The sequence below is a fragment of the Mus musculus genome, chromosome 10 (genome assembly GCF_000001635.26).
Source record: "Mus musculus strain C57BL/6J chromosome 10, GRCm38.p6 C57BL/6J".
Classification (NCBI taxonomy): domain Eukaryota; kingdom Metazoa; phylum Chordata; class Mammalia; order Rodentia; family Muridae; genus Mus; species Mus musculus.
The window spans coordinates 107,679,256-107,704,675 of NC_000076.6; the positions used below are offsets into that span (position 1 = coordinate 107,679,256).

Below are 25,420 nucleotides of genomic sequence, written 5' to 3' on the forward strand. Positions count from 1 at the left end.
ATTACACACTTTTCTTTTTTAGATTATAACTTAATTACAGCATTTCTCCCTTCCTTTTCCTCCTTCTTAGCACTCCCACAAATCCCCTCCCACTCTCTTTCAAATCCATGGCCTCTTTTCTCACTATTATCTCATGAATATGTAGAGGTATGTGTGTATATGTACATATAAATATCATAGATCAGCAAAATTAGACATATATTAACAAAATCAGAAATGTAAGAGGTAATATAAACAGACATTAAGAAAATCCACAGAATCAAAAGAAGGTATCTTTAAAATGGTACTCCACTGAAATTTTAAAATTTTTTTTAAAAAATGGATATTTTTCTTCACATGATAGATAGGTAGAAAAGAAAGAAAGAAAGAAAGAAAGAAAGAAAGAAAGAAAGAAAGAAAGAAAGAAAGAAAGAAAGAAAGAAAAAAAGGAAGGAAGGAAGGAAGGAAGAAAGAAAGGAAGAAAGGAAGAAAGAGATAGATAGATAGATAGATAGATAGATAGATAGATAGATAGATAGATAGATAGATAGAGATAGGGAGATAGAGATATGTATCCTGTTCAGTTCATATAATGTTACATGTACCTGTGTTTTAAGGGATGACGATTTTACACTAGACAACCAATTGGTGTTCTTTTCCCTACAGAAGACCACCTTTCCTGCTCCCATCTTTCGCCTCTTTTCTGTAGTTCTTTAGGTAGGCTTGAGGCTTTCTCCATTAATACCTCATGAGCTTTCTCTATCCAGCTTGGCACTTTGATTGGTATAATTTTTGTCAACTCATGTTTGGCCAGTCATGCTGGTGAGACTTTACAGATGTAATTTCTAGTATTACCAAGAGATACAATCTCACAGCAAACTCCCTGGTCCTCCGGTTCTTAAAATATTTCTGCCTACTCTTAAACAATATTCTCTGAGCCTTAGGTATGGGAATGTCTTGTAGATGTATGCATTAAGACTGGGCCCCAGAAGCTACAATGCAATGGTAAGAAGCAACTAAGAGTCCTACCTAATTATGATGCACATGAACTAGATCAACAACCATCCTGGCACAATAACCCTGCAGGTACAGAAGTGTCACAAATATCTTGGTGGTAATCAACAGGTCCCTAAACAGACTTAAGACCTGTTCAACTGGAAGGACATCCATGCCTGGTAGTAGAAACCTAACAAACTACTCTGTGCTAGAAAATTATGCCATAAGAGGAGAGTCTACAACCACCAATTTTCTAAACAAGTATAATCCCTACTAATAATGTATAAACATCTTCCTCCTACTTTAAAATATTTTTATTAATTTATTCTCTCATATATTACATTCTGATTACAGTTTCCCCTTCCTCTTCTCCTCCCAGTCCTTTCCTGTCCCTCACCTCCTCATGACCCCAACCTCCTTTTCATCCATCCACTCTATTTCCCTTAAAGTGTGTGGGGGGGCAGTCTTCCCAGAGATATCAAGTAAACATGGCATATCAAGTGGTAATAATACTAGACACATCCCCTCAAATTAAGGCTGGATGAGGCAGCTCAATAGGACAAGGGTCCCCAAACCAGGCAATGATATCAGAATCAGTCCCTGCTCTCTCTATTAAGAGTTCAACAAAAATACCAAGCTATACAATGTGTGTGTGTGTTTGTGTGTGTGTGTGTGTGTGTGTGTGTGTGTGTGTGCTTGTGCAATCTAGCTATCATTAATCTATCATCTATATCAATCATCTATTTACTATTTATCTAAAATATCTATCATATCTATTTATTTATCATCTGCATCTATCTATATCTATATATCATATCTGTCTACCTATCTCTATCTCATTCACTCTATCTATCTACCTATGTACCTATGTACCTATCTACCTATCTATCTATCTATCTATCTATCTATCTATCTATCTATCTATCATCTATCTATCTCTATACACAAACATTCAATAACAGCTAGTAAGAAAAGAGGCCATGAATTTCAAGGAGAGGCAGGAGGCTTATGGGAGGGATTTTAGGGAGGAAAGAGAGGGGAGTAGTGATATTAAATTACAGTCTCAGAAAATTAAAAGATGAGACCATGCTTGGTACTTGAAAACTATTCAGAGCTCCTAAAGTCATGGTTTTTGGAGAAGGACCTAAAATAAGTAATTAAGTAAGTAAGTAAACAAACAAACAAACAAACAAAGAAGTAACTGAATAAAACAAAAAACTCATTTATTAAACCAACATTATCTGTCCCTAACTAAAATCTATAAACATTTGTCCTTAACCCACGGATAAGTGTAATCTTGAACATTCAACAAAGGGACGTCTCTTCGAAACAGATAGAAACTACTACAGAAAACTACAACCAATCAATAACCATATTTGTTGAACTTATGTAATTTTATTTTAACTAAAATATCACTCTTTTAAAGTATTAATTTTAATTATAATATAATTATATCACTCTCCCCTTCCATTTTAAGAAAGAAAAATCCTCTAATTATAAGGGGTAGGGAAAGTTATTTAAGATGTGGTAGAAATAAAATTTTAATGAAGTTTAACTTGAGACTTTGAAAGACACTTTACAAAGGTGGCCCTCCAGCATTCCTTGCCCACCATCAGTAACCAGGACAAAAAATGTATCCCTGAACTCAGCATAGCAGTCTTCATATTTTATTCATTTATCCTTAGGAGATAACCAGAGCTGAGACCACAGACAGAGAGGTGACTCGCTGATTTCTGAGAGTGGAGACAGACACACTGAGAATTTCTCCTCTAGCATTCAGACTACTCCCACTGACAATAACAGCACAATGATATTTGCCAGTTGAAATAATCTAACAACAAGAGATACAATTTGGTTTATGATTACAATAAAGAGTGTTGTAACAAAAATCCCCTACGACAATTGGTATATAAAATTGGGAAGTACATAGACAATTTTAAAGGATTTATTCATTCATCCATAAAAATTCATAGTATTCCGTTCAGAATTTGGTATAAATCTGTGTCATATTCATTAGTGTGATTTAACGAAGTCAGAAAAGTTTAAAATATTTACTTCAAGGCTTACCCCAAAGAAAGATATGTGGTAAGGAGGAAAGAGAATCTGTCTATGCCATCAAAGGATTTGACTTTTATTGATTTTCTTATGTTGGTAATTACTGTATACTAAACATAAGAAAACTAACCTCATTTGTAAACTGCATATTCTGTAATAAAAGCAAACCTACATACATCCACACTCATTCCTGCATGCACACCAAATCTGCTAGTATTGATCGTCCCTGTTTGAATTCCACATATTACTTCCAAGAGTAAGCTCTAATGATGTAAATTCGACAAGGTCCTTGAATAGATTATTAATTCCCTTATTTGTAATTATCAGCATCATTACACCAATGAGTTATCATAACAACAACAATATGCAAACCCTAAGTGAAGGATGGGTGTTTTGTGAGAAAAATTATTTTAATAATATTATTAAACTCTAAGAATAGAAAGAGCTATTTTGAGATCATTCTTCCTCAGATGATATCCTAGAATTCTTTTGAGACTCTTCTTATTCTGTCACGGGAGGTAGAGCTAGTAGCTCTCTTCAGGAGCTAGGGAATCTTTCTGGTATCCCACTGTCTTCTATACAGGAGACAAATGTGCAGGAGATATGAAAACTACTCCTTCAAGGGAGTGAGCCTCTAGGGCGTTGAACACAATCCTCCATGAGCTGACCTCCACCTTATTAGAAGGCTGTCAAGCCATCTCTGTGTGACCCACTAGAACAGGTGGGCCCGGAAGCTCAGGGGTAGGTTTTCCCATTCACATAGTTATTTCATAGCTAGATCAGGAGTCTAATAAATGAACCCTGAAATGGGGCTCAAGAGACCTACCGACAAGCCTTGGCTTTACATTATCCACTGTGATTTATTGGTTATTTTATTAAAAGAGTCATACTTTGCCTTGTGTATAGAAAGTTCAACATGTTTTTTTTTCTTTTTAAATATTTTTCTAGAATGAAAATACTCAGTTTAAACTACATCTCAAGTAAAATTCTTGTATTTACTTATCCCTGCCTTACAATTAAAGTCATAAGACAGATAATGGAATGAAAACTCATGTACTTTTTCTAATATGAAGTAAAATACCACATGCCTGCAATTTTCAGAAAACATTTTTTTTGTAATTCATCATTAACATGTGCTATCACTGATACGATAATCACTTAAGAAGTAAAATATCTTATAAGCATATTGCTTCTTCAAAAATCACATTAGAGTGAAATGATAATTTTCTTCCTCATGCTATGCAGAGCTTAGATAGCTGACCACCACCATGAACTGCGAGATTGTCACTACATTTTGGTAATTTTTCAGTATGTGCTTTGAGAGCCACGTGGGCATTCTATGACTAGTGGGCTTGGTTGCAGCTTTATCACTAGCCAGCTGGCTAGCCTTAAGCAATTAAATTCCCACCAATTACTGCGAACTTTAGAGGAAACGGAAGCCATTTCCTCCCATACTGCTATATGTAAGGATATTGGAGCATTGTAAGTGTTTGCTGAATGAGTGACCCTCTCCGAGCCTCGGTTATTCATGATGGAAAACAATAACTTAGTGCTGTACTCTACTCCACAATTAAAGCCATAACTTACGTGGAAGCTATGAACAGAAACACACCACAGCCATTCAAAAACAAACCAGAACAACAACAACAACAACGGCACCAAAAAAAAAAAAAAAAAAAAAAAAAAGGCCCAATGTAAAATAAAACCAAGTCACAAAAGAACAATTATCCTCTACCAGAAATCTGCATTAAGGTTTAATATTCATAAAAGCAGCCTTGCATGGCAGTATGTGATCTGACATCAATTAAGTTTAGTTCAAGGGTGTAAGAGCCCTTGATGCTGTAACGTACTCCTTTAGCCATTCTTCATACTGCAGCTGTAATTATGACCATCATTCTGTATCCGAAATGTTGTGACAATCTCATTTTATTAAATCTGTGGAAAATCTCACATTACTCCCAGTGGTAGTAAACTATCTTGCAAGATTTCTAGATTCTCCAGGGTCAAGGACAGAAAACTTCACAATTGTATCTGGATAGCTAAATGGGGTTGCCAATATTTGAGTATTTGTGACCTCCAAATTGAGAGCACTATGGAATTTAGACAGAAGCTAATCAGTCTAAGTGTATTCACTTAAATGTGTAGACGAAACAGTAACTTTACAATTACATCTTACTTAGCATACACTGCAGATTTGACCTAATGGTAACAACTGCTCCAATCACAACACAAATGATAAACCAAGATTATCAGACAAAATGTTTGTCTTGTGCTAATTGTTCAATCACAACTGAGACTGAGATACAAATTATTTTTTTTGCTTGTGTTATTTCTATTAGTTGAGGTATTCCTCCACCACACCTCTACCCATCTATTCAACAAGCTCTAGAGAATCCTCCTGCCCACTCGAGGTTCATCAAGACTCAGGCTGAACTAGTCTTCTGAATGTTGCTCTGCTAAAGTCTGCAGACACATTGGATGAGTCTTTGGTACTTTTTAATGGTTTTTCATTTGAACAACTCACTGAGTTTTATTAAAAGATCCTTTATATAGGAAATTAGTTCTTAATTTTTTAAACACCTGAGCCTATTCCTTATGTATTTTTCCTAGAAAATTTGAATAAATTTCTTTTACATCAAAAATAACAATGAAGGCTTTTCTTTGTCTTATAAAAATGCAAACAGCAAGGAAATTGTCAGCTAGGTTTACTACATAATTAAGAATTATTAAGCAAATGAACAGTAAACCTTACCAGTCTCTGAAGTCCTTACAGAAAGTAATGAGGATGACTGATTGCCATGACCAAGTCTGGTGTATGACTGGATAGAAATATTATAGAGTGTGTAAGGTTTCAGGTCACTTAAAGTTATGTTCGTGGTGGAGGTGTTCTTTACAAACAAGGCATCTGCATTTTGGTAAAACACCTCGTAGGCAATAATGATCCCATTAGGTTTCTCAGGTGGGGACCAGGTCAAGCTCAGTTCACTTGGAGACACATCAGTTACTTTGACATCTTGAGGTGATGATTCTGGCTCTGGGAAGAATAGAACACAACTTAAAACATGTGTTTCTTCAGGTTTGTTGTTTTAGACACTGAAGCAGCCATGAGGTAGAGTCAGTAAGAGAATGATACCCCTTCTTTCTTTCCCTTCTTTTCTTTCATTCTTTCTTTTCATCCCTTCCCTCTTTCCTTCCTTCCTTCCTTCCTTCCTTCCTTTTTAAATTATAAATATACTTTTTATTCTTACCATCTTCTGGAGTTCTCACAAAGAGGTCATTTTCTTCTGACAGAGAACTTTCCCCAACATGAGTTGAGGCAGCAACCCTCATTTTATATCTTGTATATTTCTTCAACCCTAAATGACAAGAGAACTATTGTTTAAAATCTTCAAAAAAAATAACATTCTTAGATTAGTGCCATTTACCATAGGGCCCATGGAAATACTTTATTAAAAGGACTGGCTCTCTAGGTCAGGTCTCATATACTCCTATTCTCCCAAATTCCTTGGGCATTAAGGTTTTCCATACAGATGGTATCAGTGATCTTTCCTGTAATGTTAAGGCAGTAACCTAAAGCTGGAAAAAAGGTTTTGGCACACAGCAAGGAGAATTGGCACACACACCCTGTCAATTGAATTGTCTCAGCTGATTTTCAAGTGGGCTCATTCATTCAAGTCCTCAATAATACAATATTTCCTAGGTTAGGTGTATGTCTGTAAAAGCTTTGATAATATCCTTTTAAATTTGTGTGAATAGATATAAAGAAACATGTGTTGTTATTTCCATAAACATTTCTAAGATATCCATATAACACACATCAACAAAATCCGGAATATGTTCTGTAGAGTTAAAGGTGTATAGAGTGCACATTGTCCATTAGAAGAGTAGGTGTGCAAAAAGAAACACAACTTTTCCTTCTACCTGTGATGAGAAAGCTGTTATCTACAGTAGTCATCTGGAAGGCTCTGTTTGTATCCAGTTCCATTGCATAGATTGTATAATGAGTGATTTTCCCATTGGGATATTCTGGAGGATCCCAATATAGCAAAATAGATGAAGAACTAATATTTTTATAGTTTATAATTTGGATGGAGCTTGGCACTTGAAGAGAAGAATGAACAATTAATAGGAATAACAAAGCCAAAGTATTAATCTCATACATAATATTTTCAAGCAATTGTTTCAAAGGAAATGTGTTTGTACCTTGCTCACGTGTCCTAACAGTGAGAACTGTTGGTGGTCCTTCGCCCATGACAGTGAAAGCAGATACGCTAATCGTGTGCTCAGTGAAGGGTACAAGCCGCCTGATAACATAAGACAGGTGTTCAGCAGCAATGTCAGTCATATACTGATTCCTGGTGGCCACTACTGGAAATCAACAAGAGAAAAAGGGGTATTTGGTTCTACCATCAAAATTATTTTTTCTCGATGCAACCTAGCAATTAATATCTTCATACAGTTTCACATAGAAAATAGCAGATATATGACTCCTAATATATATGAACGTTTTATGAATTCTAGGTTCCCCCATACCTATAAACATTTTGTTCTCATAATATCATTTTGTAAGTTCTCATACAATGTTTTGGAACATGATAGCACTGTTTTGAGAAAAAAAAAAAAACATATCGACAAAGACAGGCTGAGGGTTCTTGTTGTTGCTTTGTGTTTTCTGGAAGCAAACACTAGGCAACAATATAAGAAAGGAACATTACGAGTCAACACTAAATTTTAATTGCACACTTCAAGAAATAAGCATTTTACTTAGACTCAAAATTTATTATACATTCGCTAGTCCCAGTGATTGCTTAAAGCAAGCATTCTTGCTTAGCACTTAACTGACACATGTGTGTCCTTACAAAAAAAAAAGTCTGAGATATTTAGTTTATTTATAAATTTTGCCTGTGAAATTTTAATAAGGATCTAAGCTAAATTTAAAATATACAGAAGAGCAGCTGTGGGTCTTCTAGGTTTTAGTGCTGCCCCTGTTGGCTTTGCAGAAGAGAAGTAAAGATGTCTTGACTGAAATGTAATTTTCTTTTATTAATTCTACCATGAATGGAAGAGCATAACATTTTTATTTGGGAATGAGGCAATGAAGTACATATTATTCCTATCTAACACTTTATAGAAACCAAAGAAACACCGTATCACCTGTGTGCCTTCTATTTGCCTTCTATTACGCTCTCCTTTTAGAAACAATAAGATTCACTGACCCCGAAGAGCAAGTGTGTGCACTAATGACATCACCACATACCAGGGACACCTACACCTGTTTATTGCACCGTGCACTAGAGTTGTAACTTTCTGACCTATTTACCTTTAGTGACATTTGAAAACCTATTCGTCAAAGGCAGCAGAGACTGTGAGGCCTGTAAATGATTTGAAGATATGTTAATCCCTCCCCATCACACCTGCTCTGGCAACTGTAATAACTGATTGTCTCTGCAGCTCGGCTAGAGACTCTAGGGTGCTACTTTCTCTAGGAAGAAGGTCAAATGGGTTAGAAAGGGCCAGCCACTGCTTGTGTGGCATTTCCATTTGTTTCATGGGGGTAGTTCAGTTAAAAAGAAATATCTGACTCTAGGCCGTGGACCATTAATAACCTGGTTGAACTCTCAGCTTGGGTTCATACCTCGACTAGACACTGGTTTCAATGCACTTAGGAGAGAGTTAATTTTTCTATTAGGTATTTATTTCATTTACATTTCCAATGCTATCCCAAAAGTCCCCCACACCCTCCCACACCCACTCCCACCTCTTGGCCCCTGGTGGTCCCCTGTACTGAGGCACATAAAGCCTGCACAACCAATGGGCCTCTCTTTCCACTGATGGCCGACCAGGCCATCTTCTCATACATATGCAGCTAGAGACACGAGCTCTGGGGGGGTACTGGTTAGTTCATATTGTTGTTCCACCTATAGGCTTGCAGATCCCCCCAGCTCCCTGGGTACTTCCTCCAGCTCCTCCATTGGGGGCCCTGTGATCCATTCAATAGCTTACTGTGAGCATCCACTTCTGTGTTTGCTAGGCCCGGGCACATACCAACTGGTGATCTTTGGTCTTCAACTCTTGTCCTGGCAGGAAAGTCGTGTGGATGGCTGTTGTATATGAACGAAGCCAGGGAGTGCAGGTCTGAAGACATCTCTCCTGAGCCCTCATAGAATCCTATCATTGGGTCTACTAGGTTCATTATTTCTGGAGTCATGGGGTTGTTTATATACTGTAATTAGAAGACAAAGAATGAAAATAAATCAGTGCTTCACGACTTAAAAACCTGTCACTTTGGAATTATGCATTTTAAAAGAAAATAATATTTCTATAACTATTGTGTTCTTTACTTTCCAAGATTTTATTCTCAACAAAAACCCTGCACCATGGTAACATAATATGATCACTCTAGTGCTTATTAGATTGATAGCTTTATTTTGGAGGGGAAAAAAGGAAGGTATTGTTTTCAGATGTGTATTACTTTTTTCGTGGTGTAATTAGATATTTCCATGCAAAGCCTTCATAACTGAAATACTTCAAGTTCACATTCCACAAATAATCTGAGGATATTATTAAAACGAGTTCTGTTTCCTTCTCTAAACATCCTCACTTTATACACTTCATGAGTGCCTGCATTTCTGTTTACTGTTAATAGCAGTGGTATTATAATTTATCTTTAATCAAATGAATTACAGACAAAAAGGAGCTTTCAAGGTAAGAGGTTTGCAAGCAGGGTTTCCAGTACACCTGTCCATGGTTCTAAGGTATATGGTAGGTAGCTGTCCTTTTTTTAACCCACACAATGGAATGCACATATGCCAAATCCACCATGGGAACAGAAACTGAACTGATAATAACCAGCACAGATTGGAGATGTATGTCATAAAGATGGGGGCAGAGATAGCTTGATGTCACTTTCCTTTGTGGATTGCAACCCAGTATAGCTTTCTCAGTGGGCACTGGGTTCATTTCAAAGCTCCTACCTCAATACACAAGGTGGATCGAGACTGAAGGGAGCCTACCATCAACCTTGGGTCCCAACAAGCTTGTGAACATAAAGATGCTCCCATACACGTGTGAGCATGCATTCACACACGCACACGCAGAGCAAAAAACACTACTAGGGAGACAGGTGGGCGCACTACATTCACTGATCAGCCAGCAGTCCTGGTTCAGGGAGAGACGCAGTCTCAAAACTAAGGTGATGGCTCTCTCTCAAGGAGAAAGGCATTCAGCTATAGACCTCTGATATCAGCCTCTAAACGAGCATAGATTTGAAGATTCACCCATAGCAGGTAAACACACACACACACACACACACACACACACACACACACACACCACTACTACCACCACCACTCCACCATCATCATTATCATCATCATCTTTTCCTTTAATCTTAGCCACAAAAAAAATTGTTTGGGGGAAAGTAGGAAACACCCATAGGACACTCATATTAGTTAAAGAACCTAGGGAAGAGAACATGGAGCCTGACAAAGTAAAGATTTTTCTATCTTCTTACAGCTCATGTGAGCGCTGACTCCACAAGGACGTGGAAGAGGACATGACTCACAACATGTAATTCAGAAAAATGCTGGTATCCCAGCCAATAGGCTATGTTGGCACCACACAGCCACGCCCACTCACAGTCACGTGCCCTTTGAAAATCCACGGGTTACAAATCTCTCAATAGTTTGTACCACATGTCAAATAAATTATGGCGGGGCAACCCTAACATTCCATCAATGAGCCGAGATGAGCCTACCTGCTGACAAACTGTCATTTTGATGTAAGAGTTGGCTTGCATGCATTTGACTCTGCATCTCACCCCAATTCTAATTTTCACTGGAAATCCTATGTAATGAATTGAACTCTGGTTTCTTATCAGCTGGAAATGTTGTAGATTATCATTAATTATTCCATACTCAAAACAGTTCTCACAGGTTGGCTCTTTCAAACTGGCATTAGGTTATATGTTGAGTTTTTCTAGAGAGAAGTGACTGAGCAAAAGTGACTAGATGGAATTAGACTTAAAGAAGAAAAAGAATGTAAAAGGAGAGAAGGATGAAAAGCAGAAATAAGAGGACAAGAGTGGAAAAATAAAGTCCATTGCAGCACTTACAAGTTTGATGCCTACTGAGTGCAAATGACTGGACTTAGAAGTACTTTGTTAGGTAATTTTGTTACAAGCCTTACTCTTTACATAACATGGATGTTTAGCAGCATCCCTGGCCCTTGCCCACTAAAAGTATATTCCCAGTTGTTGCAAAGACAATGTCTTCAGAGTCACCCTGCGTTTAAAATAAAAAAAAGTGAAGTTGTCTCTAGTGGGGAACAACCAAGCTAGGCAATGTCACTATCCATCAACATGAAAGGGCTAGCACATGTTAGGGAGGAATCCTTGGAATTTATGTGAAAGAACTGGAGAGTCTGCAGAGTTCAATTCCCAATCCACCTGAATAAACCAACTTGATTTTACATGTAATAAGCTCCATTGCAGCAAGTGGGATTTCTATCAACTTAGAGCCACTGGAGTTCTGCTGAATTGAATTAATGGATTGCTCCGACTTATTCTTAAGAGATTCTACTTCACTATATCCTCTGTGTTGCTACTGAAAGAAGGAGTAAAAGGAGAGTTATAGTTAACATGTTTGAAGACATCCTAAAGGATGCTGATTGTAGACATTACTTTGGTGAACAAATACTTGAGGCTTTAATCGGGTTTTCCTCCATCTGTGCTCAATCTTGCTAAGATAGTCCTAGTTATGCCACCTCCTCTGAACCAACTAACTGGGCTCTCAACTCTGGTTCACCAGGTAAAACGGTTGATATACTTGAGAAAGCTGTAGGGTGAAAATAAAATCATCAGAATTAATCTTTGAAATCTGTGATGCTACCAACCAACCGAGGAAAAAATGCCTCAGGCTTTACCAAAGTATGATATTCAAGTAAGCACCACTTCATGGAGGGCTGAGTTTAGAGGGCTTCAGACCAGTCCTATAAGAATATGATATATAAAGTAATTAATTTTAATCTTTGTTTTAAAAGGTCAACATTGACACTAATGGAGAAATCACTTCTGCTTGGTGTGTTCCTAGTTTCACTCAATAGAGAACACTGCTCAGTTTGGTGAAAGGCTCATTGCCACACCATGAAATAAACACAGGAGAGGGACTAGGCAACGATGATCTGGAAATCAGAACTAGTGAGAAGGGGAAGCTATTGCTTAAGAAAACTGTGCCCATCCATAATAAAAAGTTAAATCTTCATGTATTGTTTCAGTACTATACAGGAGAGTATGTTATATAGCATGTTAAGATACCATGTGCCAGTTGAGATGCTGAACACTTGTGCCTGGGAGATATCACTTGATCACACGGATCAAATTTTAGCTCTCTTCTCTTGTCATTTGACTAAGCTAATGAAACTGGTGATGGCAGTGGGTTAGACTGGATTTTCCTGGTTTCTAATCCCCAAGAAGCACAATAATAAGTATTATTGCTCAGGGAGGAGGGCAGGACTGACCAGTAAACGTCATCGAGCAAATACGTCAGTCCAAAACAGAAAAGAAAAGCTTCTTATTCATCTATATATGTTTTGTGTTTTTCAGAATACATAGAGCCTCATAGTTGCTAAAAACAAACAAACAAAATCGGTATGCCTGTAGTGAACAATATTCAACGTGTTAGAGTGTATTGGCTAGCAGCTGCTTCTGTGGTGCTAATTCCCCATCACCACAGTTGCTGAAGTATTTAACAGAGGCCAGAGTTCCAATTGTTGGCTAAAAATATTATAGATGGAATTCAAATACACATTGAGAGGCTGAAATAAACCTTCTCCAGCTCTGGCACTTAATTTTCAAAGATACTTTTCTAATGTTTGCTTAAATACCAAAGCTAGTATCCTCAAGATATTTCATAGTATGTTAATAATCCATTTGTATAAGAAACAAGAAAATCACAAAGGGACAGTAGAAAAACATTCAAGTGACAGTGATGATCCAGAGTCAGAATGCACAATATGTTAGTTTTGTTTCTTTATAATTTTTACCATCATGATATGTGCCCCACAATCTGCAGGAAAAATAAAAGGTGGGGAGAAAGTAATGATAAAAGATTATAGTGAATATCAATGCTCTGTTCCTGCCTTGCCTTCTCCAGACCTCATTGCTAAGCACTTTAAGCACTTGTGGTTTGAGTTCTACATTTATTTCTAAAACTCACTAAATAAAGTGCCTATATTCTGTGTTAGACTCCTTTGCCTATGATAGGGAGGGTCTAGATAACTTAGATACATACGCATCTTCCTCATCACTTCTCAAATCTCCTATATTTGTGTTTGTAAACTCAGTAATACTCTGAGCACCAGAGCATACATGAATCTGCAGTGAACATCCTCTCAGCTGGCCCCTCATCATCTACCCCCTGCTGTCATGCTTTGTATAATTTCTTCCCAATCCTGTTGGTGAGATGGAACCTGTTACTGCTACAAAGATGATGGGATGTAAACACCTGACATTATACAGATCTCCCTTTGCTTGTCAGATGAAGTAAAAGGCCAGACTGAACAGGACCTAGGCAAGAAACTATGGTATATTGTAGAAATAAAAGGTGACACCAGTCAGTCTCCAGATAAGACCACACCCCAGCAAAGCCGTTGACTGAAGCATTAGGAGACCCTAAGCATAAACCTTTTTTTTAATTTTATTGGATATTTTCTTTATTTACATTTCAAATGTTATCCTATTTCCCAACCCCTCTGAAACTTCCTATCCCATCCCCCTTCTCCTGTTTCTATGAGGGTGTTCACCTACCCACCCATCCACTTCTGCCTCCCACCCTCGAATTTCCCACACTAGGGCATCTAGCCTTCCCAGGACCAAGGACCTCTCCTCTCATTGATGCCCAAAGGCCATCTTCTGCTACATATACAGCTGGAGCCATGGGTCTCTCCATGTGTACTCCATGGTTGGGTGTTTAGTCCCTGGTAGATCTCTAGTTGCATATGTAGCAGAGGACAGCCTAGTAGGCCATCAGTGGGAGGAGAGGCCTTTGGTCTTGGAAAGAGTATATGCCCCAGTACAGGGGAATGCCAGGGCCAGGAATCAGGAGTGGGTGGGTTGGGGAGCCGGGTGGGGGTATATAGGGGACTTTCAGGATAGCATTTGAAATGTAAATGAAGAAAATATTTAATAAAAATTTTTTGGAAAAAAAATAGAAGTGAATGCTGACAGGAGCCTGACAGAGCTGTCTCCTGAGAGGCTCTGCCAGTGCCTGACAAATACAGAGGTGGATGTTCAAAGCCAACCTTTGGACTGAGCATGAGGTCGCCAATGGTGTTCCCTGGGGAGGAGTTAGGAAAAGGACTGACACAAATAATATAAATATAAAATACCTTAGTGTGACTCTATCTAAGGAAGTGAAAGATCTGTATAAGAACGTCAAGTCTCTGAAGAAAGAAATTGAAGAAGATCTCAGAAGATGAAAAGATCTCCCATGCTCATGGATTGACATGATTAATATAGTAAAAAATGGTTATCCTGCTTAAAGCCATCTACAGATTCAATGCAATCCCCATCAAAATTCCAACTTAGTTCTTCACTGAGATAGAAAGGGCAATTTGCAAATTCATCTGGAAAAATAAAAAACCTAGGATAGCAAAAACTATTCTCAACAATAAAATAACCTCTGGTGGAATCACCATGCCTGACATTAAGCTGTACTACAGAACAATTGTGATTAAAAGCTGCATGGTACTGGTATAGTGACAGACAAGTAGATCAATGGAATAGAATTGAAGACCCAGAAATGAATTTACACACCTATGGTCGGTCACTTGATCTTTGACAAGGGAGCTAAAACCATCCAGTGGAAAAAAGACAGCATTTTCAACAAATGATGCTGGCACAACTGGCGGTTATCATGTAGAAGAATGCAAATTGATCCATTCTTATCTCCTTGTACAAAACTCAAGTCTAACTGGATCAAAGACCTCCACATAAGATCAGAGACACTGAAATTAATAGAGGAGAAAGTAGGGAAAAGCCTTGAAGATATGGGCACAGGGGAAAAATTCTTTAAAAGAACAGCAATGGCTTGTGCTGTAAAATCAAAAATTGACAAATGGGACCTCATAAAATTGCAAATCTTCTGTAAGGCAAAAGATACTGGCAATAAGACAAAAAGGCCACCAACAGATTGGGAAAGGATTTTTACCAATCCTAAATCTGATAGGGGACTAATATCCAATATATACAAAGAGCTCAAGAAGCTGGACTCCAGAAATTCAAATAACCCCATTGAAAAGTGAGCTCAGAGCTAAACAAAGAATTCTCAACTGAGGAATACCGAATGGCTGAGAAGCACCTGAAAAAATGTTCAACATCCTTAATCATCAGGGAAATGCAAATCAAAACAACCTTGAGGTTCCACCTCACACCAGTCAGAATGGCTAAGATCAAAAATTCAGGTGAGAGCAGATGCTGGCGAAAATGTGGAGAAAGAGGAACACTCCTCCAATTCTGGTGGGATTGCAAGCTTGTCCAACCACTCTGGAAGTCAGTCTGGAGGTTCCTCAGAAAATTGGACATAATACTACCAGAAGATCCAGCAATACCTCTCATGGGCATATACACAGAAGAAGTTCCAACTGGTAATAAGAACACATGCTCCACTATGTTCATAGCAGTCTTTATAATAGCCAGAAGCTGGAAAGAACCCAGATGTTCCTCAACAGAGGAATGGATACAAAATATGTGGTACATTTACACAATTCAGCTATTAAAAACAATGGATTTACGAAATTCTTGGACAAATGGATGTATCTGGAGGACATCATCCTGAGTGAGATAACCCAATCACAAAAGAAGTCACTTGATATGCACTCACTTATAAGTGGATATTAGCCCAGAAACCTAGAATATCCAAGATACAATTTGCAAAACACAAGATAATCAAGAAGAAGGAAGACCAATGGGTGAATACTTCATTCCTCCTTAGAATAGGGAACAAAATACCCATGAAAGGAGTTACAGAGACAAAGTTTGGAGCTAAGACAAAAGGATGGACTATCCAGAGACTACCCCACCTGGGGATCCATCCCATTATCAGCCACCAAACCCAGACACTATTGCATATGCCAGAAAGATTTTGCTGAAGGGACCCTGTTATATCTGTCTCATATGAGGCTATACCAGTGCCTGACAAATACAGACGTGAATGCTCACAGTCATCTATAAGATGGAACACAGGCCCCCAATGAAGCTAGAGAAAGCACCCAAGGAGCTGAAGTGGTCTGTAACCCTATAGGTGGAACAACAATATGAACTAACCAGTATCCACAGAGCTAATATCTCTAGCTGCATATGTAGCAGAAGATGGCCTAGTCAGTCATCACAGGAAAGTGAAGCCCCTTGGCATTGCAAACTTTATATGCCCCAGTACAGGGGAATGCCAGGGCCAAGAAGTGGGAGTGGGTGGGTAGGGGAGAAGGGCAGAGGGAGGGTATAGGGAACTTTCGGGATAGCATTTGAAATGTATATAAAGAAAATATCTAATAAAAATAGATAAACAAATAAATTTTTAAAAGATTTAAAAATTTAAAAAAAAAAGGGGAAAAGGACTGAAGGAGCTGAAGGCGTTTGCAACCCCAAAGAAAGAACAATAATATCAACCAACCAGACCCTGTCAGATCTAAGCATAAATCTTGAGTAATCTGTTCTGCACTCTGTCTGTCAGGAACTGTGATCTAACAGGAATGCCTTGTTTGAAGCTTCTGAGTTTGTGAGTGACTATGCAACAGTGGGAAACCAGCATAATGAGACATCAATGGAGAATCAGGAAAGGGTCTGCAATATTGAACGAAGGTGGGGACCCAGGACTCAGACAGAGATGCTCAACTGTTACTCTCTGAAGGTGAAAACAGCTGGCTATGTGACTATTGAACATTAACGAGAACGAAGCTGAAGAAGACCCCAGGATTTCAAGCTTTCATGAGAGGAGGACAATAGTGCAATTCTTGACATTTTATCCTAAAAGAAAAATCAGCCACATATGACACAAATGCTCATTTTAAAGTCTTCTGAATCTCTCCTCTTAAAAAAACAATTTTCAAAACAAAAATCAGCTCAAGAGATGAAGTAATTCTCAGCCCATAGCTTGGTGCTTAATCAAGCTAGGTCAGCCTCTCTTTAGACAGCATCTTTGTCACTTGAAAACTATTAATTGTCCTAGCCAACATTCTTCTGGGTAACCTATGGAGCCAGGATCATTTCAGTCCCATGTCTCTACTTCTAGGATCCCAATTTAATCTCTTGCTTCCTGTCTTTCTATTATTCACTGGGAGAAAAAGGGCTGTTTCATTTGGTTTTGTTATTTTGTTTTAAGGCAGTGGAATTTAGACACACTTGACCCCTGGTAGAATCATGCTAGGTAAAAATTCACAATGTCAGAAGTAAAAGGTAGGAAACACATAACCAATGATTACCAATGAGTGGTTGGTTACCAAGAGGAACCAATGATTGGAAGTGTGAGATCAGTTTTAACAGGGGCTATATTCAGTGTCCATGGTGAGTCATACCAAGTAACTTGGAGACCTGATATCAACGAAAGAAATAAACAAACCAACAACATAGGAAAGTGCTATGAGATGTAAGAACTGGAAAAAGAGTCCCCGAATGTCTCTATAAATACATTAGTAAATAGAAAGGAGAGCTGTTAGCATCGCTAACCACTTTAATCATTTAAACCTCACACACTGCAAAGTTGCAGTATACAAAAGTAGATGAAGAATTAAACAACAAGTGGTATTAAAAGCTGTACAGTAACAGATAGGAGGGTGAATTTTTTGGAAAGAACATATATTCATTTTAGGAAGAAATGTGTTAATATCTTGAGAACTGTTAACAGTATTCATCCCCTGTATTCGACACTGAGGTCACATGTGACTCCTAACCAGATTCTAAAAACGTAAAGTGCTCTTGAGACAGACATGGAGGTGAATGGGAAGAGAGAATACCTAATCTGAGAGCTACCACGACAAGTAAACAAGATAATCAACAAGATTATTAAGCCAGGGGTTTTATCTGCTGTGCTCTACTGCTGCCCCTGTAAGACATGTGTGGGAGCATTATAAAATGGGGAAGCGTGAGTTTGTGAGATGACTCAGCTGGTAAAGCAACTGTCTGAAAAGCCAGAGGGCCAGAGTTCAGATCCTCAGAACCTACTTAAAAACTGACTATGATGATGTGAACCAGTGGTTCCAGTGGTAGGGAGAAAGAGGCAGATGTATTCGGATCCCTGGAAGCTCTTGGGGCAGCCATCCTTGCTCTTGCAAGAAGACTGTGGACCAGTTAAACACCCTGCTTCAAACAAAAAGTAGAAGTCACTAAAGCACTTCTATGTGAGTGCACTGTACATGTATACATTTAACCACACATACACCCCACGTGTAAACAAACTCAGGCATGTACACACACACACACACACACACACACTTTAAAAAAATCAAAGTAAAATTCTTTATAAGTTGACTTGTCTGAGGTCGCAGTTATAAAGCACAGCAGAGTGAAAGTAAAAACCCAAGGCCCCTTGGTTTAGACCTGATGTATCCACCATCCCTCATCAACATTTTAAAGTGGAATAATAACCAACCACATGAGGAAGTAGAGGACCTGAAATGGATCTGATATAACAAGAACTGATTCCCCCACGCCGTGCAGATATGAGAATAGAATGGCTCTTCTTACTCTTCTTATTAAGAGAGTTTAGGAGTTGAATGTTGAGTAGACTGAAAGGTGGAATGCCAAGGTTATTTCCATCAAGTCACAAGTATTAGCACCGAACTTAATACATGTCAGCTAACAGTGCTGCTCTCTTTATACATATCACCCATTAAACATCCATCATTGACCCTTGGTTATAAGAACTTCTGTAATTCCTAAGTCTCAAGTTCAAGAGAGTCAGGCCACCTTCTCCAAGATTAAGCCATCAATAATGGCAGAACTAGGCACTAAGCTTTAACCATTTGTCTTCTGTACCTACATTTTTAACCATTTCATCCTCTAATAGCCAGGACCATAATTAAATATAGATTGAATGGCTCTAATTATCAAGTTCTTTCCGCTATGTTATAGGACCGCCAACTGGCCTTTCCAGAACCTTTTAACTTCTAGAGAAAAACAGGTGTGTCTGGCTAGTCAACAAATGGCATTAGCAAATTTGGGAAACCTGTCACCTAAGTATCTATTTTAAGATGTTCTCTGCAGGGACAAATGCTTAAGCTCCTGCTCTTTGATGAGATGCCAGCTAGAATATCAGAAAACCTACAACTCAACATCCATTACACAGAAGAATGGACACAAGATAGGACTGAAGTTTAACCTGTGGATGAGAGGTCCTAAATCACTACATAGCACTGAGTACTATGATGGAATCAATGCCAGAGGTAAGGGAAGTCTGGTACCAGAAACAGAGGGACTGGAGAGAGGGCAGATATCCCTGGTACAAAGAATAGCAATTCTGAACTGAACACAGCAGAAGCAAATTTCTTAATAAGCATCACATATGTTTCTAATGGCCCACTTATTGCTACTCTGGTCCTAAGTACACAACCTTAGCATGCCTAGGGACGTCAAGGGTCCTCACTGGTGAGTGGCTGGCTTGGCCAGGGTAGTACCTTAGAAGCACATCAGCTCCCTACATTCCCTAACAGAGACAAGAGGAGAAAATAAGGTAGCCACTGTGCTTAAATGCAGTGTATTAACAAAGACCAAGTCCTCTCATGTTAAACGAAACACTTGAACTTCTTTATATTTAGTTACATGCTTTCAATAAGAAAAGGCAGTGTTGAGGCCATTAGGTTCTGGAGTTCGAATAGGACAAAATTATTTGTAGACAGCAGTCTTTTGGGGGAACTGTTCTTAATTCTAAGCCTTTGAGACAACATTTAATTCATAATCATAGTCTGCAAATAACATAGTAACTGGATGAGAATAATAAAAGCCACATATATATAGAAGTACATTTAGTCCCGTGGGATGGTTCAATAGACATTTTTTCATATGAAAGAGAATAGTTAACACTTAACTAACAAGGCCTAAAATAAACTGTGATCTACTTAACCTGTCAACATACCTCAATTTATTTTACTTCCTTTGTATCAAACTTGTCAAGACTTAATGTAGAAATTTGACAAACTGGCCAAGTTACCAGTGACCAGAGCCAACAGAACAGGCTCAGCAAAACAGGAATTAAGAAGTGCAATACCTCATCTTGTCCTGTGAGCAGAGTGTTTTCCAAAATGACTCCTGACTCTAGGACTGACACTTTTACACGGTACTGGCTGATGATTCCATTTGGTTGTCGAGGTTTCCTCCAAGAAACTCTTATTTCTGTGGCTTCTACCTCCACGATCTGTAAATCAAACACTGCTCCTGGAACTGAAGAAGTATTTTAAAACAGAATTAGAAAGAGTAAATACATTTTCAAGTGCAAAGTACTCCCTAAATCCTTAGCCCATGATATTAGATGTATAAATAGCTCTGGGAAAACTGACTAGAATAATTACTAACATATTAAAAATTAACTGTGGCAAAAAGATTCCTCAAATGCACGGATATTTAAACCTAATTGTATGTGCATTCTTCTCAAAGTATGAGGAATGGGATAACATGGAATTATCTTCCCCAAAGAAAAAGCAGTCATACTGTTCAATCCGACCACATTGCTGAAATAATTTCTGGACTTGAGGGATGCTAAGGGAGAAGGGCACAGCGGGGGCTGGGGGTTGGAGGCGAGTTAAAATCACTTGCCTTCAAGCCTGACAACCTGAGCTTGAGCATCCCAGCTCAATCCACAGAACTCATGATGAAAGGAAAGAAAGAATAGACTCCCAAGTGTTGTTCCCTACCGTCTACAATCACAGCATGACATGTTCACACAAAACAACAACGACAACAACAATCTTCCCCAAGATGATCTTTATAAATAATTAATGCCTAGTCAAAGCCTTGAAGTCTTTACAAAAATTATAGCATACCCAAAACCAATATCAGGCATGCTCAGGATACAATGAAATGCAGTTCACATGTGCAACTGGCTGCCTCTTAATTCAGTATATGAACTTGTGTGAAGACTCAATTGAAGTGTGTCTGCTGAGTTTACAAATTAGCCATGGGAGACCAACTTTTAGTTGTCTTCATTTTTTGCCAGTGGGGGGGGGGGGGAATAGGAAAAGCAAACAACTGTTTGTGAAAAGCACAGAATAGTCAAAACAAGACTTACATATAAAGTGGTCAACAGTGAGAGCTAGACAACCTAGTGTCTTGAAGACAAGAAACGAAGGATAAACAAAGCTGGGAATTTCATCATGTTTGACAGCCTCCCCGCCGACCCCACCACCACCACCACCGCTTCCTCACCTATAGGATACATGATTTTTATCTTTCCCTCACGTCCCATAAGGTTACTGTAAGGATTCCAAAATCAAAAGAACATCTAAGCTACATGTTCAAGAATGGGAAAATATGATATAAAAACATCTCCCTTTATGGTCAAGATAGAATAGGACACTAATCTCATTTCCTTTAGCCATTGTACAGTGGGCTAGAGCTAGCAAATTTCAGTTAGAGGAAAGCCATACTACTGCAGGAAGAAACAGAGAAGCACTTTCTAAACTAATAGATAGGAGTTGAAAATAATAACTCCCAAAGTATTATTATTATCAGAGAATAAATTCATAGCTAATTCAAACACATAGTATGCTAAAACTACGTAGACTTTGCTCCCAATAGATTGTTTTTCTTTGTCTCCATAACGTTATCAGTACAGAAATCACCTAGAAGATGTAAAAATATAAATATTTCTAGTTACCTATTAACTACTTTATGACTGAGTTCTGGTGGTTGGGATTCTAGTATCTAGCATGGACAAAATCTGTAATCTAAAGTGGGAGGGAAACGCAAGGTCATTTGCTACAATTTTGAGTCTGTAATGGAGGATAGCTCTTCAGACTCCTTTCCCCATCAATGTTCAGATCTCAGGAAAGTATAAAATTTGGTCTATGAAAGATGTTAGGGAAATAGTTCTGGGGTAGGACCTCATGCTCTATGAGTCACTCAACACTCCTGAATGCTCTTGTTATTAGTCCAAGTACCTGAAAACAAAAGGAAGAAAGAGAAAGATAACCCTCTCCTCCAACAGTTTACCTCTCATAAAAGTTGTATCTTACTAAAGTTATTGTTTCTAGCACTTTTGTTGCTACCAATGTGTTTATCTCTGTGCATTATCCAAGGACAGAAAAACTATAAACAGAGCAATAGACTCAGCAAAACCTCTCTTTACCTTCTTCTATGCATTATTTTGGCATTGCTGTGTAGCAAGGACCTTAGACAGCATTGTGTGATATAAATCACAGAAGAGACCAGGCATTTTTACATTAATTTAAATTAACACATAATTCATAACTAAACTTTTTATTTAACCAGACCATATGTCTTCTACTTGAAATAGAATTGTCTCTTCTACTTTTTAAAAGCATACTAGGAACACATTAAATCTATCAGTGCCATAGAAAAATATGAAAGGATTATTACTGTCTCTTAATATGTGAGCCACATTCATGAATAAGAGCAGGCAATTTTATGTATATTCATCAACAAAATTTAAAAACTATATCATGACACCAATGCATCCTATTGTAATTCAAGTAAAGATTAAGGGACTACTTCTTTTTTTCAGACTACAAAAATCATAGTGGATGAAGGAAGTGGAACAGACAACCCCTTCTTTTCTCTTTAGAGAGATACTTATCTTGTATCCCACACACTCTTACAGAGAAACCAGAGACGTCTGGATTAGGTTGATCCTTTTAAGATCAATACAAAATTAAAGAAAACTAAGCACGCAGGGCAATTATTCACAGTGCAGAATCAATTCTGAAGGAGTTAGCAGCAGAGACTGAGTCATCAGACAATGTATTTGTAAGTTTCATGGACAAACAAGAAAGAGAACAGACACAAAATTAATATAGGTAAATTCTGGATCATGTGAAGGTCTTAGAAGAAAAGCTATTAGAAGTGAAATGGGATGATCATATTGTAGCAAAGAAAACACATAATTAAATCCATAATTAGATCTACTCTAAAAAAAAATAAAGTTCTATTTAAAAAAAAAAACTTGGAGGGAAACTTAAAATTAAAGCCCACTAAGATTCATGAGAAAAAGAAAAAGTGACGAACTCTTCACGTTTTGCCAAAAATTATATAATGTTTGGAACATTGGCTGATACTAAATTGCCATTTCCCAGCCATAATCTCTCTTCTTTGCCTAAGTAGATAAACACTCAGTAAAATCGAAGTGATGTGTGTATAAAAACCTTATGTATAGACCCTGTAGAACTAATACAGTAATAGCATTTTTTTTTCTGATAACCAAATCGACTATGGATCTTCAGAGTCTGCATTAATGAAATCAACCACACTGAGATGTGATAGATACACCATTCTCTGTAAGAGGTAAACCAAGCATTTATCTATGAATACTTGAACATTGTTAAGAACCACAGTTACTTTTAAAGGTGATAATTTAGGAGGAATAAGCTAGTTCTAATTATTTTAAAACAGAACATTAGAAACATTTAAGACATGAGGCAGAGGATAAGTAATGTTAATTAAAATACAACACACCTTTTAATAATAGTAAATGATAAAGAACAAAATTCAGATATTAAGTTTTACTTGACTGTAGGTAATGCAATGAGCTATTTCATTGTCTCATGTAGTTTCAGGATTTTCTTTCCCTTGGTTTTCCTCTGAATAACAACCCTGGATGTCCTAGAACTTGCTCTGAAGAACAGGCTGGCCTTGAACTCACAAAGATCTACCTACCTCTGTCTCCTGAGTGCTGGAATTAAAGGCAAGCATCATCATGCCTGGCTAGTTTCAGTACTCTTTTATGGTACAATTTTAGTTATTGGGAGCAGGATAGCTAATATCAGAAGGTGAAACAGTCTGCAGTTGCTAAAGCAATTCATGAAAGCCCTTCCTTCAGCTGAAAGAATGGTCACTGATCCCCATGAAGGAAAGTGGACTTGAGCAGGTAAGACTCTTGCCTTTCCAATCTTTGGTGGGGCTCCCTGTGCCCCACCAAATGGCTACCCTCTCACAGCCTCCAGAATGCAGTCTCTGAGATAAGCAGTTGACAGAGACAGTAGGATAAAATGCAGGACAAATTGCTTTTCATATTCAACAAAAAGAGTCATCTATTCAAGAAAATTTGGTATGCAACACAGCTCATTTGAAAAATCTACAAGAGAGTGCTTAGGAATCTATTCATTTGGTGAATAAAAAGTGACTAAATGAAGGGAAATACATTTTAAGGGACAACCAATCCAAGCAAGATAGCAATGTTGATTTCAACATGTCATTGAACTCTTTATCTTAGTCAAATGCTGGAGAGCAAGATCAATAATAAGAAACAAGATTTTTTTAAAAATTTGCTTTGCTTTATTTCCACGCTGAAGATTGAACCTAGTGCCTAACACATGATAAGCATGCACTTTGACCTATATTCCTGTCCAGACAAATATCTAAAATTATAGATTTTATAAAATGACTACTCTAAAGTGATAGTTTTAAAGGCCCCAAGACAGACTTGAAAGCAGGCAGAAAGATTGAAATGCATTGGATTGTATAATAAGACTAGAAAATAGGGTTGGCGAGATGGCTCGGGGTGTATAAGCACGTGCCCATACGCAGGATCAGCTGAGACCTATCCCAGATCAAAGGCAAAAAGAAAGAACCAGAGCCCATACAATGAAAGTTGTTCTCTGATCATCTCCACATTTGTTCCTTGGCACAGAGGCATGCAACACACACACACACACACACATGCACACACAAACACACAGCACACACATACACACACACACACACACATACACACATGCATGCATGCACAAACACACAGCACACACATACACACAGATAGCAAATAAATAAATGTTTAAAAACAAGAGTAGAGGAGTTCTTTGAGGAAAGCTCTGCTGTGTTTTGTAGCCATCCAAAAATACACTTAGCTTTGTGGAAAATGCTCAAGAGCACTTTTTGGATTAAATTGGAGAAAACTTTATGAAATCACACAAAGCAAAAACTCTTTGGATGGGGCAAGACGTTAAAATCTCAACATCAAAAATGAAATCCTTTTCCTCATGTGTGTGTACATATATATATGTATATATATGTACATACACAGATTTTTCACTTAAAATAGATAAACTTAATGGTTTTGACAGTCATTAAGTATTGAGGTTTCATTTTTTTTTTCTTTAAAGGGACAGATGGATAAAATTTCCTGATGGTTGCTGCCCTCTAATGGTCTAATTTACAAGTGATACTCTAAGG

General features: G+C 37.9%; 1 protein-coding gene across 4 annotated transcripts in view; it reads right to left on the bottom strand.

Moving 5' to 3' along the window:
* Positions 1-25,420, bottom strand: part of Ptprq (protein tyrosine phosphatase, receptor type, Q) — a 205,736-nt gene that overhangs the window by 164,893 nt on the left and 15,423 nt on the right. For 3 of the 4 annotated variants that reach the window (NM_001370987.1, XM_017313938.2, XM_006513635.2), the window contains exons 9-14: positions 20,286-20,458; positions 9,076-9,253; positions 7,234-7,398; positions 6,952-7,131; positions 6,279-6,386; positions 5,783-6,064 (exon numbers count right to left, since the gene is read on the bottom strand). In NM_001370987.1, the coding sequence (NP_001357916.1) occupies positions 5,783-6,064; positions 6,279-6,386; positions 6,952-7,131; positions 7,234-7,398; positions 9,076-9,253; positions 20,286-20,458 (1,086 nt within the window). The remainder of the gene's footprint in view (positions 1-5,782; positions 6,065-6,278; positions 6,387-6,951; positions 7,132-7,233; positions 7,399-9,075; positions 9,254-20,285; positions 20,459-25,420) is intronic. The other variant, NM_001081432.2, reaches the window with a different exon arrangement.